The sequence below is a fragment of the Equus quagga genome, chromosome 11 (assembly GCF_021613505.1).
Source record: "Equus quagga isolate Etosha38 chromosome 11, UCLA_HA_Equagga_1.0, whole genome shotgun sequence".
Classification (NCBI taxonomy): Eukaryota; Metazoa; Chordata; class Mammalia; order Perissodactyla; family Equidae; genus Equus; species Equus quagga.
The window spans coordinates 67,264,005-67,277,570 of record NC_060277.1 but is presented as its reverse complement, the minus strand read 5'-3'; the positions used below and the strand labels follow the sequence as shown (position 1 = coordinate 67,277,570).

Sequence of the window (13,566 nt, the reverse complement as noted above, 5' to 3'; positions counted from 1 at the left end):
GGCTAGGGAAACCTTAGATGGGGACAACCAATAACTTCTGTCTGGATGGCCATGCACCTGGGTCCCCTCCTCCCTCCTTGGAACAATGGGGTGATGGGGGGGGGGGTCTCAGGTTTGGGCCTGGACAGAGATGAGGATCAGACCCCACAGTAAGTGGGATGTGGCAGAGTGTGTGCGTGCACTCACACATGCATGTACTCAACAGGAAGCTTCTGTAAGGACGGAAAAGGACTCATGTGGAAGGCTGGCTGGGATCAGGCAGTAAAGAGGAAGAACCCCTCTGGGGCTGGAAGTTTGGGAAAGGAGATCCTGGACAGGGAGAGCTGGGCCTGCCTGGGAGGGGAACCTGAAGGGGAGCCAGCAGGGGCCAGGGCTGGTAAAGAAGAACAGGGGCTGAAGTGTCGGAGACCTGCCACCTCCCTCCTCGCCCACTGACCCTTCTCGCCTCGTTTCTTCCGGGATCGGTCGATGTGGTCCTTGAGCTGGATGCGGACCTGCCGCTCCGTGGGCTGGTCGCGGATGAAGGGGAACTTCAGCAGCTGCTCTGTCGGTGGGCGGCTCAGGTATGTCTTGATGAGACATGTGTCAATGAAGTCGATGAACTTCTTAGACCTGAAAACAATGGTGCCACACACTGGGAGGGACCCCTCGGAAGAGGGGGGTTGCAGGAGGAAGAGGGGGGATCATTAATCCAAAAGCCACTTTGACTTCCCTCCTTTCTTCTCCACATCCCAACACCAGCCCCCCGGCCCTCCGGCTGCAGTGCCCCCTGCCAACACCTCTTCTGTGGCACAGACCCAAGCCTGGCCCAGGTTAAGGCGGGGTGGCCTTGTCCAGAGACCTTCCTTCCTGGACCCCCAGAGACCTACCATTTCTTAGACTTGAGTCTGGGTGGTGGGTTCCGAGGGATGAGGAAGAGGGCTCGCATAGGGTGCATGTCACACAGAGCTGGCACACAGAAGACACACCATCAGGCCCTTCTGCCGTGCCGAGAGCCTCAAGGAGCCCTTCTCACCATGATCTCTGGTGATCCACCTCCTCCCTACAGGCACTTTCTGGGCCCTCCCTTCTCTCCCAGACTCCGTACTTACGGGGGGCTCCCTCTGCCATCTCGATGGCTGTGATTCCTAGGGACCAAATGTCACTCTATAGAGGGAAGAGAAGAAGGGACAGGTGAATGTTCCCAACGACTCTCTTTACCCACCATCCGCAGTCTCTTTAGGACCACATTCTGGTCTACACCCCTTCCTGAGGCCCCTCTCCTCCAACTCTGCAATGTCCTCCCATTCACCCAGTCCTCCCATCCGTCCTTTCCTTGCCACAACCCTCGCTGCTAACACGCCATGAGACCTTCATTTTCTTCCCCAAGCTGCCCAAGCCCCTGAGATTTTCAATCAACCCATCACCCCCATCTCACTTCCTGCCCTTGGCTGCCTCCGTGCTCCCTACTTTCTGCTCCATACCCTGTAATCGTAGGTGGCATCGGGGTTCTCATCACAGGCGATGACCTCCGGGGCCATCCAGTAGGGGGTCCCAATGAAAGTGTTCCGCCTGCCCACGGTGCGGTCCAGCTGAGCACTCACCCCAAAATCCACTGGAAAGACATGGAGGGAGGGGTGACATCTGCTCCCCTTGTCTCAGCCCAGCATGTGTGTGCCCCAGGGCAGTGGAGGTCCTTGTCCTACCCAGACACTCCTCAGCACCTCTTCCACCCCACCAACATCCTGAAGAAGCTGACCTAGTCTTCCTGCATCTTGGGGGAAAATCCAAGGTGAAAGGACCAAGGGAGAGCATCCCAGGCAGGAGGGGTCAAAAATATCCCCTCTCCCCAGAGGGACCTGCACAGCCCCCAGGGTCATAACAGGTAGCCGGCAAAAAATTTCTTGAATGACTTTTAGCAGGAGGCAGGGCACCCCAGGGGAGGAGATGGGGAAGGGGAGGGGCAAGCCTCCCAGCCAACAGGTAGAATAAAGGGGCCTCTCATTCCGTCCTGGAAGTGAGAGTGCCCCGGCCGCCTCAGAAGGAATCAGCATACCTAGCTTGACCTCGGCATTCTCTGTCAGCAGGACGTTCTGCCCCTTGATGTCTCGGTGGATCACCTTGTGGGCGTGGAGGTGGGCCAGACCCTGGGGCAGGAGAGTTGGAAGGATTAGTCTTGGTGTTGGAATGGGTGGGAAAGAGCAAGGCCACGGACCTGAGCCCAGGCGAGGAGGAGTCATCAGGCTAGACGGGACTGAGCTGAAGGAGCGGCCCCTCTCCACCCAGGAGCCCACATACAGGCAGAGCTGTCGTGGGGAGAATTCCTCGCAGCTGAGGGCTGCAAGCCAAGTGGCAGAGCTTGGAAACAGAGGCACTTGTCTCCTCCAACGGTCTGAGGGTTCCCCAAGGTCGGGACTCTGTCTCGTCCCCACCCCTATCAGGCCATCTGCTCCTTAAAGAGGCACAGTTCCACCCCCTCCCAGTGCGAGGAGGGTCCTTGTGCAGGGAGAAGCTCTAGCGGGGGTGGCCCAGGGGCAGCGGTGAGGGAGGGGCGGGCACTCACCCGGAGAATCTCCCTGCAGATGTAGGCGATGCAGTCCTCCTTCAGGGCGTTTCCTTTGGTGTTCTTTACCAGGTCCGTCACAGAGCCAGCACCACAGAACTCCATCACCAGCTACCAGGGAGGCACGGGAAGGAAGAGCACTGGTCAGGCAAGGCCTCCTTCCCCTAGCAGCCCCCTGGAGGAGGACCAGAGGCCTCGGGGACAGAACTGGTAGGAGCTGGAGAGCAGGGCCTTTGAGACCGCTCGCAAAGGCCACAGAACTTCCAGAGATTTAGAAAGAAAGGGGAAAGACAGGGCAAGTGGGGCTGAAGGAGGTGGTCTGGGAGAAGGAAAATAGAAGTCCAAAGAATCCCTGAAATTGTAGACAAAACAATGGAGGTATGTGCCTTTTCCCTGGGGAAGGGTCCAACACTTTCGTCAGATCCTCATGGGGACCCATAAGCCCAAGGGCCAGTAACACATGCAGTGAGTCAAGCATAGTATTTACATTTTTTAATGGTTGGAAAAAATCAAAAGAATCATATGAAACTCAAATTTCAGTATCCTGCATAAAGCTTTGGGGGATACGTCAACGTCCATTCATTTATGTACTGTCTACAGCTGCCTTCACGGTGCAACGGCTCAACTGAGTAGTTGAGACAGAGACTTTATGACCCACAAAGCCCCAAATAGTTACTATCTGGCCCTGCACAGAGAAAGTTTGCCAATAGCTGACCCAGAGGCAAGAAAGGGGCTAAGAATCAACAATTCCGCAGGTCTGTGAGAGACAGAAACAGGGCAAGGGGCTAGAGAGAGCTGCAGGAGGAACTGGTGCGAGACTGAAGCATAAACCGCACACGGAGGGGCGGCCAAGGCCGGGAGATAAGGAGAGATCCCTGCAGGCATCTCAGCACCTCGAGGGAAGAACCACTGAGACCCAGAAGCAGGGCAAATCAGTCCCCTGGGATCAGTATGCCTGTCCAAACGTTTTCACTGTACGTTTTCCAGAAGCTGCATCCAACGCAGAAAAAAGCTGGACGGGACACGTACATTTGCATATGCAATAAAAGTCCTCTGCATAGGCCTCCCCCTCCAACAGCAGAGCACAGTGGGAGGACAGGAGGACAGTGTTCAACAGGCCCAGAAGGGGGCGCCTGGCCACGTGTGCCCTGCCTCTAGTCCTAGATGGTCTCCTACCACAGTTGATGGGTAAACCTACCTGATGTGCTACTCCCTTTCTTTGTGTGTGAGAGTGTGTGTGTGTGTGTGTGTGTGTGCATACACACACCTGTCCCCAGCAAGACTAAGTGCCTTGGAGGCAGGGACCATGACACATGTCTATCTGTGCAGGGTAGACAGAGGTGCTCAATAAGTACTTGTCTGGCAGACTGCTGGGAGGGGAGACAGCTCCAAATCCCCACAGCCACGGCCATGCACCCTACTGCTCTCTCCTGGGGGCTGAGCTGAGTACCAGGAAGGGCGAGGCCGGGGAATCAGCTTGGCACCAGCGTCAGGCCAGGGAGGGCGATGACTCTTAGGAATGTTCTGCCAAGAGGGAATTTGGGGGAGGCCCAAAAGAGCCACAGCAAGCCCTGGTTAGAATAATCATCCAGAAGGGCTTGTGCACTGTCGGGAGGGGTCTGAGCCCTGTGGCCACCCACAAATATTTTGGTCTGTTGCTCTCCCAGGAGCTGTGCACAGACAGGAGAACTGATGGCCTAGCCTCCCTGTGGTCTCTTTCAGCCCTTGCTGGGATTCCATTGCTCATTATTCATTAAGTGCCTGCTGGACACAGGGTAAGGGCACACTACCGATCAGGGCAAAGGTGGGGGCAATCCCCAGACCCCTGCCACCAAAAGGCTCAGAGGACAAGAGGCTGCAATGTGTGGGAGGCTCCGTGTGAGTCAGGAAGTCCCTCTGGATCAGACACGGGAGAACTGTGTAGACTGAAGGGGAGGGCTGGCAAGAGGAGCCCGGGGACTGACACTGAGTTCAAGAGCAGCCTGGAGCCAGGGAAGGGCAGGGATGCGCAGCCAGGAAGGCTGAGGGCACTTCTCACCCAGAGCTGGTCGTCGTTTCCAGGGGGGCTCTTCTTGATAAAAGCCCCATAGTAGGTGGCAATGTTGCGGTGGTGAGAATATTTTTTCAACATGTTGATCTCCTGTTTGATCTCCTCCTCCTCATCCTGGGTGAACAGAGGAGGTGAGCCCTGAGAGTCTCCCCACCCCCTCCTCAATGCTCCCACCCTCCCTCTGCCCCTCACCACTCCCTACCTCCGTGACATCCATGACCTTGATGGCAGCCAGCTGCCCAGTCTTGACATGCCGACCCTGCAGGACAGAGAGCCAGGCATGGAGGGATCTGGGTCTCCGCTCAGGGAGGGCTGGATTCTGGGAGAGGCCACACCTTTTGTCTGTTTTCTGTCTTAGAAAGTGCCCCTCGCGGTGGCTAGACACCTCAGTTTGTGGGTTGGTCACAGGGGTAGACAGAGGGCTACAGAAAGACTACGGAGCCTGGATTCCAGGCGCTGAGCCTGATGAAGACCAAGGGTCTCCTCCCATCCAACACTCGAGAGATAAGCGAGAGACGTATGTTGTCCTCCAGCCTCTAGGGCTTGGACTTCCTACAGTCTGACAGAGTGAGCAACGCAGGGTACCTTCTCCATCCTCAGCTGGAGCTGGAGGGAGCTGGGGAGGAGGCTGCGGAGGGAGGGGTTCTGCCTCTCTGGCCTCTTCTGTGTACGATAAACTGCCTGGGTGCTTTCTCGCCCCGTCCCCTCTGGACGGGAGTCCTTTCCCAGAATCACCACCCCCCCAAGCCTTTTTATTATTGTTGACAGGAAAGAACAAAGACAGCTGAGATTTTAGGGAACTGGGGGAAACACAGAAGGGCTGACACGTGTTGATGCCCCATCACCAAAGCTAATGGAAAGAAACTTCTCCTTCGAGAGTACGTCCCCATCTTCCCCACTCCTCCCTCCTCATCCTTCTGAGATCGCTAGCAGGGGCCATCTCAGGCTTGGACAGGAAAGCCCAAGGCTTCCTGGGGAAGAGCAGGGTGGGTGGGGGAAGGCAGCCCCTTGTGCAGATGGACATGGGTATTGCCAACCATGGATTATTTTTATCCCCAGCATTCATTTAAGACCCCAAGCCCAGAGAAGCAGAACATAGAGCTACTATTTCCATGGCAACGACTAGGCAAGAGATGGGGGGAGGGGGGTGCCTGTTCCCCAAAGCTTACAGGGAAGAAGGGTAAGAGAAAGGCAGGTGGTCCTAATGATCCAGGACCACAGACCCCTGAGATGCAGAGGAGACTCGCGACAAGACAGCATTGTGTCTGGACACAAAGAAGCACGGCATCTGCTCTGGGCGCCTCCAGCTCTGGGGCAGCGTCCACCTTGAACATCTCTCTGCTGTGGCCACCTCCCCTCACCCAAGCGTGACCAGTGGTCAGGCCACGTGAGAGGCTGGGCTGGCCAAGCTAAAAGCTACAATCAGTGGCTGAGGCAATGCCACTTCTGTGGGAGAGAGGCAGCCTCAAAAGCAGAAGGCCTGAGCTCTGGCTCCAGCCCTGCTGCAGGCCAGCTGCGGGAGCTCAAGAAACCACTTCCCCTCTGCAGGTCAACCATTAGGTCCCACCAACTCCAAGTCCTGTGGGTCTCTGTGGTCTTGGGAGGAGCCAAACCTGCACCTTTGGTTGAGCTCTGCTCTGAGCTCCCAGGTGAGCTCTGACACACATGTCCCCAGACCCTTCCTACTGCCCTCATATGTGCTGTTCCACACTCCACCCAGCTCGAGACCTGTTCCTGCCACACCCAGGACTAGTTCTAAACTCAGAGGCAGAGGCCAGCAAAAACAGCCCACTTCCTGCTGCTTCCTTCCCTTCCTTCCTTGTATTCTCCTCTCTTTCCAGGTCCTCGCTCCACTCCCCGGGAAGGGCCCCCAGCCTCTGGACTCTCCCACGGCCCGCCCCCAGATCTCTAGGCCTGGGGCCCACTTCTTCCACCCCTCCTGAGAGGGCCCCCTGGAAGAGGGCCACGCTTCTGCACCACCAGTCTCACCTTGTACACCTGTCCGTAGGTTCCATTGCCGACCACCTCCACCAGTTCAAAGATTCCAGCAGGGTCCTGGGGGCAGAGAAAGAATAAGGTGTCAGGACTTCAGAACAGGGTTATGCGGCTCGTGGGGTGGGAAGAGGTACTCAGTCAGGAGATGAGTGAAGAACTAACTAGTACATTACGAGGGGGCTTCAAGGGGCCCCTGATGGCCAGCTGCCCTTCTCCTGGATTGGCTCAGAGTTCGTTTTCTATGGGAAACATCAGAAAGAGGTGACAGCAAACAGAAGTCAGAGCCCAGCTGGCTTGTCAGACATGCTCCTGATTTCAAAGTCAGTGATAAACACTGAGAGTGTGGGCTCATCGGCAAAATGGGGATCCTGAGTACCCATCTCTGGGGTTGGTGTCAACTTTAAATGAGGCAATGACCACAAAATGCTCAAGACAGTGCCTAGCACAGAGCGTGTACACAATAAAAGTTAATTATCATTGTTGTTATTTTAGTTTTTAAAAGCAGGGATGGGGAAAGCTGGTAGGGGCTAGAATTTGAGTCATCCTTCTGTCCTTTCCCCCCTTCCCAGTCCTCCCAAGACCCTGGGCTTCCAGGCCAAGTTTTGGGGCATTTGTGGGTAGAAGGGACCTGGGGGTGGGGGATAGCAGGTGACAATGAGAGGCCGCTGGGAGGGGCAGTGAAAAGGGAGACGTTTCGGTTCCTACTTTCCCGAGCCAAGTGGTGCCAGGAGGAGAGGGCCCAAAGGGCTCAAACAAAGCTTCCAAAGAGGTTCACCGCCTGCTGGGCTGAGAGCAGGCAGGCTGGCTGAGCAGCACAGCTGCTGGGAGGCCACCCACACCCTCCTGGCAGGACTTCTTTTTGAGAGAGAGAGAGCGGGAGAGAGAAAGAGAGAGAGAGAGAGAGAGGTTGGGAGGTGGAGCGGCAGGCTGAGAGCCAGCCTCGAGCCCTCGAGCCCAGTGCTGTCCGCACTCCCAGCAGAAAAGGCTGGTGTTTCTGGGTGTGGGCCCCCTCCGGCCACCTGAAGGACTGAGAGGGGAGGCACAAAGTGAAGATGTCACTAGGAAATAAACTCTCCAGGTAATGCTTAGGTCTCCGTGCTGAAAATCCTAAAAGCATATAATCTAAAACTGCTTTCTCCTTGATTTTGAAAACCAATATAGAATTTCTAAAAAATAAATAATACCAAACAAACCAAAAGAACCCTTGAGCCTCCATGCACTGCCATCAGCAGATGGAACAGAACCTGGGCGTGGTGGAGACAGGGAGACACCAGCCCATCCTCACTGCGCGCTGTCTTTGCCCATTTTCTCAGAGTGGGGATGGGAGGACTGGAAACGTACTCTGCTCCCTGTGCTTCCCCGTCAGAGCATGTGTCATCATGCACTGTGGCTGTGTACTTACTTGTCTGTCAGTTCCCGGAGGAAAGGGACTGGACCCTCTTTGCTGGCTAGTGTGGCAGCACTAGCCCAGGGCCCGGCACATGGCAGCCTGAAAGGACATCCCAAACCTGCTCCGGGGACACTGGAGCGAAGCTGCACAGGGGCTCCTTCTATGAGCGCCAAGGGGCCTAAGCTGACCAGACCAAGAATTTCATGGTTCTGTGTTCAATTATTTAGCTCCAGTTGAAGGTCTAAAAACACAGCAGCCCCAGGAAAGGGAGAAACTGCCCCTGAGTGGGGGCTCAGGAGAGGTTTGCCTCAATCTGAGAGCTGCAGGGAACCCTGTCTCAAGAGGACTGAAGAGGAAGGGAACACAGTTCCCTCACGCTCTCCCCAAAAGAAGGGCCCATCCATTTCGGGGCCTCTGAACTCGGACTCTTGGGAAGTCCCTTCTTACATCTAACTTAGTTCTTCTGAGATGGATGGAGACAGGAAAAAGGACTCAGGGTCATGATTTTCTGGATGCTCCTAAACTAAGAGGGTAAAATATGATGGGCCTGGTAGAGTCATCCATGCTATACCATCATCTCCTCAAATCAGCACAAATGGATTCATTTTGCAATCCTGGCTCCGAATTTGTCTTGTTCCTATACATTTGGGAGGCACTGAGTGATGAAAGAACAATCTCTGAGGTCAGACACGCTGGGCTGGGTTCAGATATTGATTTAATGGTTTCAAGCCCATTTTCTGACTCACAGGTCAGGACGACCACGCCTTGAAAGAGTTATTCTGAAGATTAAGCTGAGAGCACGCGTGTGGCCTGGCAGCCATGGTACCTAACACCCTCCAGAGAACGCGCCCACAGAGCCGGCCCTCTCCACTCAAGGGCAGCACCATTTTCCACACCAAATCCTGCCTCCGCACCGTTCTCTACTTCCCCTCCTTCCCTCTCCGCATCAGTCACCCAGCCTTTCTCCCTTCAAAGTGTCCGTTTGTCTCTGCCGCTGAATTCCTGAAGCTGCCACCCGGACCACTCCCTTCGCTCCTCCCTCACCACTCTTCCCACTGCCGGATTAACCCCCCTAACACGGCGCCTTCCTAATTTTACTCTTCTGCCCAGAACCCACACGGCTCCCCACTGCTTCCAGAAGAGTCCAAACACCTCAGCTTGATATTTAAAGTTGTCCCATCATTAACCAACCACTAAATATTTTCTGAGGAGCTACATCTATCCTGCACCGGGCTAGGCCCTAATCAGGGAAAATCTATAAGGCACCTTTCTCTTATTTCGTCCATCTGTTCAATATTTACTGAGCACTCAGTTAGGCACAATGAGGAAGTCAACGGTACATGAGGAACATGGACGGCCCCTCAAGGACCTTATAATTTTATAGACAGGCCAAGTCCCCCAACAGCAATATGTAGCAGTGTTTGATCACATGCCGTCAGAGCAACTGACAGCACTAGAGGCATTAGGAACTGCTCGGTACAGCGTTCAGAGCACTGGAGAGTGACCTTCTAGAGGGAACTTTAGCATCAGCTGTGTGCCCCTGGGCAAGTATTTAACTGTTTGGGGCCTCATCTTCCTCACACAAACTAAGAAGGTGTTGCACTGGGTAAAAAGTCTGTTTCATGGTTTCAGGGACAGAATCAAATTCTGGCTTGGAATCTCAGGCAGGCTTCCTGGAGGAGACGGTGTCTGAGCTGGGCTTTGGAGGCTGATTAAGTTTTCAATTGGTGACAGGAATTTAAGAGTGAGGAAGGCCATGCCATGCTGAGGGACAGCAGTCTGGGTTTGGATGTTGAGTTTGAGACGTTAGGGGACACGGAGGGGTAAACGTCTATCAGGCAGTTAGAAACAAGGGCCTGCAGAGAAAGATGTAGAGGACGCTCACGAGTGGGAGAGTGGGAGAGAGGAGATAAGAAGTCCAGGGAGAGTGTATGGGCAAAGGAGGAAAGAGCCAGGGCCAGCCTTGGAGGAATGGCCAAGCGCTACACACGGGAGAGGAGGAGAAGAACAGACCCCAGCGGAGGAAATGGTCAGAGAGGACTGAGGACAATACCACTGGCCTCAGCACCCAAGAAGCCCTGGGAACCTCTGTGGGAACTGCAGTTGAGCGAGCAGAAGGCAGACAGAAGGGCTGGAGGAAAGGGGAGCAATGAGGAAGTGAAGGCAATGGGTACAGCACTCTCTCTAGAGAGCTTGAACTTGAGAGGAAGGGGAAATCAGATGATGGCTAAAGGAGGCAGCAGGGTCAGACAAAGGGGTTTTCAAGATAGGGAAGATCTGTCATGCTTGTGGAAGGGAAAAAGCTAAAAAGTGAGACTGATGATGTTTGACAAGTTAACCTTTTATACTATGTGTGTATATATATGGAAGTGTGCATTGCCAGAGTATGCAGCTGCATCTCCCACCGGGTTACAGTTGTGATAAAATACGGCAGTGCCCACTCTCTCTCATACACATACCCAAGGATTCCGAATGCCCAGAAATGTGTCACAGTTCTAATATGATTCGTGCATTGATCTGGCTTCAAATGTGGGCCCTTCGACTACGCACTTGTCTGTGTGCTTGATCACGCTCCTCAATGGTGACTAGAAGAGGCGCCTCCAGAGGGAGGGGCTGCACTCCTGGGAAGCCCCAGGCGGCCCTGGCTTGCCCTCTGCACGCGGGCACAGCTCTGTCCGATGCTGTCACTGTAGGCCTTCCCTTGCTGTTTCTTGGCACTCAAACTCTTTGCTCTCAGCAGCTGGGTAACTAATGAGAGGAGGGAGAGAGGAGGACAAGAGAGGAGAAGTGAAGAGACACTGGTCTTCTGAGGTAAAGAGGAAGAAAGATGAGGGAGTTCCATGAACACCCAATGACCTTGACTTTAAGAACTGCGTAGGAGGGAAGACCATCTGCTAGGTAGGAGGGAGGTGGGGGGCCCGAATGAGGTGGAAAAGCTCAGGAACAGCCACGAGACAGGGGGCTTTAGGGTGGTGGTTCTCAGACGTCAGGGTACATGAGAATCACTTGGGAGGCAGACTCCTAGGATCCGCCTCCAGAGACCCTCATGCAGCACCACAGGTCTGGGGAGGAGCAGGCCTCTGGATGTTTAACAGATGCACTGCTGATTCTAACGCAGAGGGTCAGTGGACCCACTGTGAAAAATGCTGCACCTTAGGCAGTTACTAACAGGTGAACAGAAGGGGTGGGATGATCTAGGAGTGGCAGGGATCTGAGGGAGGTCAGGCAGCCTGCGCAAGCGGTGGGTGAGCAGCATCTGGGTGATTAATTCCTGCTCTCTCCTGCAGCAGCTCTACAGCACCTGTCTTCACTCACTCAACTCAGGCCCATTTTTTTCCATGTTCATGTGGCCAACTGTGCCTAAAAATGACCTCTCTCCTTTCAGCCAAGCCAAATCTCAAGTTTTTTTCCCAGGAAGTCTTCTCTAGCTCCTCCAGCCCACCACAAGCTATCCTACCCATGAATTTCAATCTCAATTTCACCTCCATCATGAGTTTAAGTTTCTCACGAACAGGAACAAGTGGATATAATTTTTTAAGTAATCTAAGAACAAGACAAGATTATCCACTCTTGCCACTTCTACTCAGTGTTGTACTGGAAGTTCTAGCCAGGGAAATTAGGCAAGTAAGAGCGATAAAAAGCAACTGAATTGGAAAGAAAGGAATAAAACTATCTCCATGTGCAGGGGCTGGCCCGGTGGCACAACGGTTAAGTGTGCACGTTCCGCTTTGGCAGCCCAGGGTTCGCCGGTTCGGATCCTGGGTGTGGACATGGCACCGCTTGGCATACCATGCTGTGGTAGGCGTCCCACGTATAAAGTAGAGGAAGATGGGCACGCATGTTAGCTCAGGGCCAGCTTTCCTCAGCAAAAAAGAGGAGGATTGGGGGCAGATGTCAGCTCAGGGCTAATCTTCCTGAAAAAAAAAAAAAAAAAACCAACAACAAAAAAAACCCTATATGTGCAGATGACATGATCTTGCATGTAGAAAATCCTAAGAAATCTAAATAAACTATTAGAACTAATCAGCACGTTCAGCAAGCTTGCACGATACAAGATTAATATACAAAAACTAACTGAATTTCCATATTCTACAATGAATAATCCAAAAATGAAATTAAGAAATCAATTTAATTTATAATAGCATCAAAAAGAATAAATTTAACCAAAGAAGAGTTAGATGTATACACTGAAAACTACAAAATATCTTTGAAAACCTAAGCAAATGGAAAGATAGCCTATACTTATGGATCAAAAGATAATATTGTTAAGATCTACAGATTCAGTGCACTTCTCTCAAAATCTCAGCTGCCTTTTTTGCAGAAATTGATAAGCTTCTCCTAAAAATCATAGGGAAATGCAAGGGATCCAGAAGAGACAATCTTGAAAAACAACAAAGTTGGAGGACTCACATTTCCAATTTCAAAACCTACTACAAAGCTACAGTAATCAAGACAGCGTGATACTGGCACAATGACAGACATACGGATCAATGGACGAGAATTGACAATCCAAAAATAAACTCTTACATTTGTGGTCAATTGATTTTTTGTGGTGTGTGAGGAAGACTGGCCCTGAGCTGACATCTGTGCCAATCTCTCTCTACTTTACGTGGGATGCCACCACAGCGTGGTTTGATGAGCAGGGCTAGGTCCGCCCCAGGATCCGGGCCTGCGAAACCTGGGCTGCTGAAGTGGAGTTCGTGAACTTAACAGCTACACCACCGGGCCGGCCCACCGTGGTCAACTGATTTTTGACATGAGGACCAAGACTATTCTATAGTCTTTTCAACAGATGGTGCTGGGACAACTGGACACACACATGTGAAAGAATGAAGTTGGACCCCTACCTCACACTATATACAAAAAGTAACTCAAAATGGATCACAGACCTAAAAATGTAAGAGCTAAACCCATAAAAGTCTTAAAAGAAAACATAGGAATAAATCTTCACGACTTTGGATGAGGTAATGGTTTCTTACACATGATACCAAAAGCACGAGCAATAAAAGAAAAAAATGATAAGTGTGAGTTCATCAAAATTAAAAACTTTAAGAAAGTGAAAACCCACAGTATAGAAGAAAACATCTGTAAATTCTCTCTCAGATAAGGGACTTGTAAATAAATAAGGGACTTGTATCTGATAAGGGACTTGTATACATAACATAAAAAGGACTCCTCACTAATAAAATAACTCAACAATAAAAAGACAAATAACTTAAAAATGGGCAAAGGATCGGAATAGACAGTTCTCCAAAAATGATATACAGTGGCCAATAAGCACACAAAGAGATGTTTAACATCATTAGTCACTAGGGAAATGTGAACCAAAACCACAAGATACCTCTTCACATCCACTAAAAGGGCTGTAATCTAACGGCACTGGCCAGGGTGTGGAGAACTTGGAACCCTCATACATTGCTGGTGGGAATGTAAAATGCTGCAGTTACTTTGGAAAACAGTTTGGCAGTTCTTCAAAATGCAAAACAGAGTTATCACACGACCCAGCAATTATACTCCTAGGTAGATACTTAAGAGAACTGAAAACATACATGCACACTTCACAGCAGCATTATTCATAGTAGCCAAAAA

At 52.2% G+C, this 13,566-nt stretch overlaps 1 protein-coding gene across 11 annotated transcripts in view; it reads right to left on the bottom strand.

Annotated features, from left to right (window-relative positions):
- Positions 1-13,566, bottom strand: part of MINK1 (misshapen like kinase 1) — a 50,348-nt gene that overhangs the window by 11,302 nt on the left and 25,480 nt on the right. For all 11 annotated transcript variants that reach the window (XM_046677212.1, XM_046677213.1, XM_046677219.1 and 8 more), the window contains exons 2-10: positions 6,582-6,647; positions 4,795-4,851; positions 4,581-4,706; positions 2,543-2,653; positions 2,036-2,126; positions 1,464-1,594; positions 1,092-1,146; positions 870-948; positions 437-612 (exon numbers count right to left, since the gene is read on the bottom strand). In XM_046677212.1, coding sequence (XP_046533168.1) covers positions 437-612; positions 870-948; positions 1,092-1,146; positions 1,464-1,594; positions 2,036-2,126; positions 2,543-2,653; positions 4,581-4,706; positions 4,795-4,851; positions 6,582-6,647 — 892 coding nt within the window. The remainder of the gene's footprint in view (positions 1-436; positions 613-869; positions 949-1,091; positions 1,147-1,463; positions 1,595-2,035; positions 2,127-2,542; positions 2,654-4,580; positions 4,707-4,794; positions 4,852-6,581; positions 6,648-13,566) is intronic.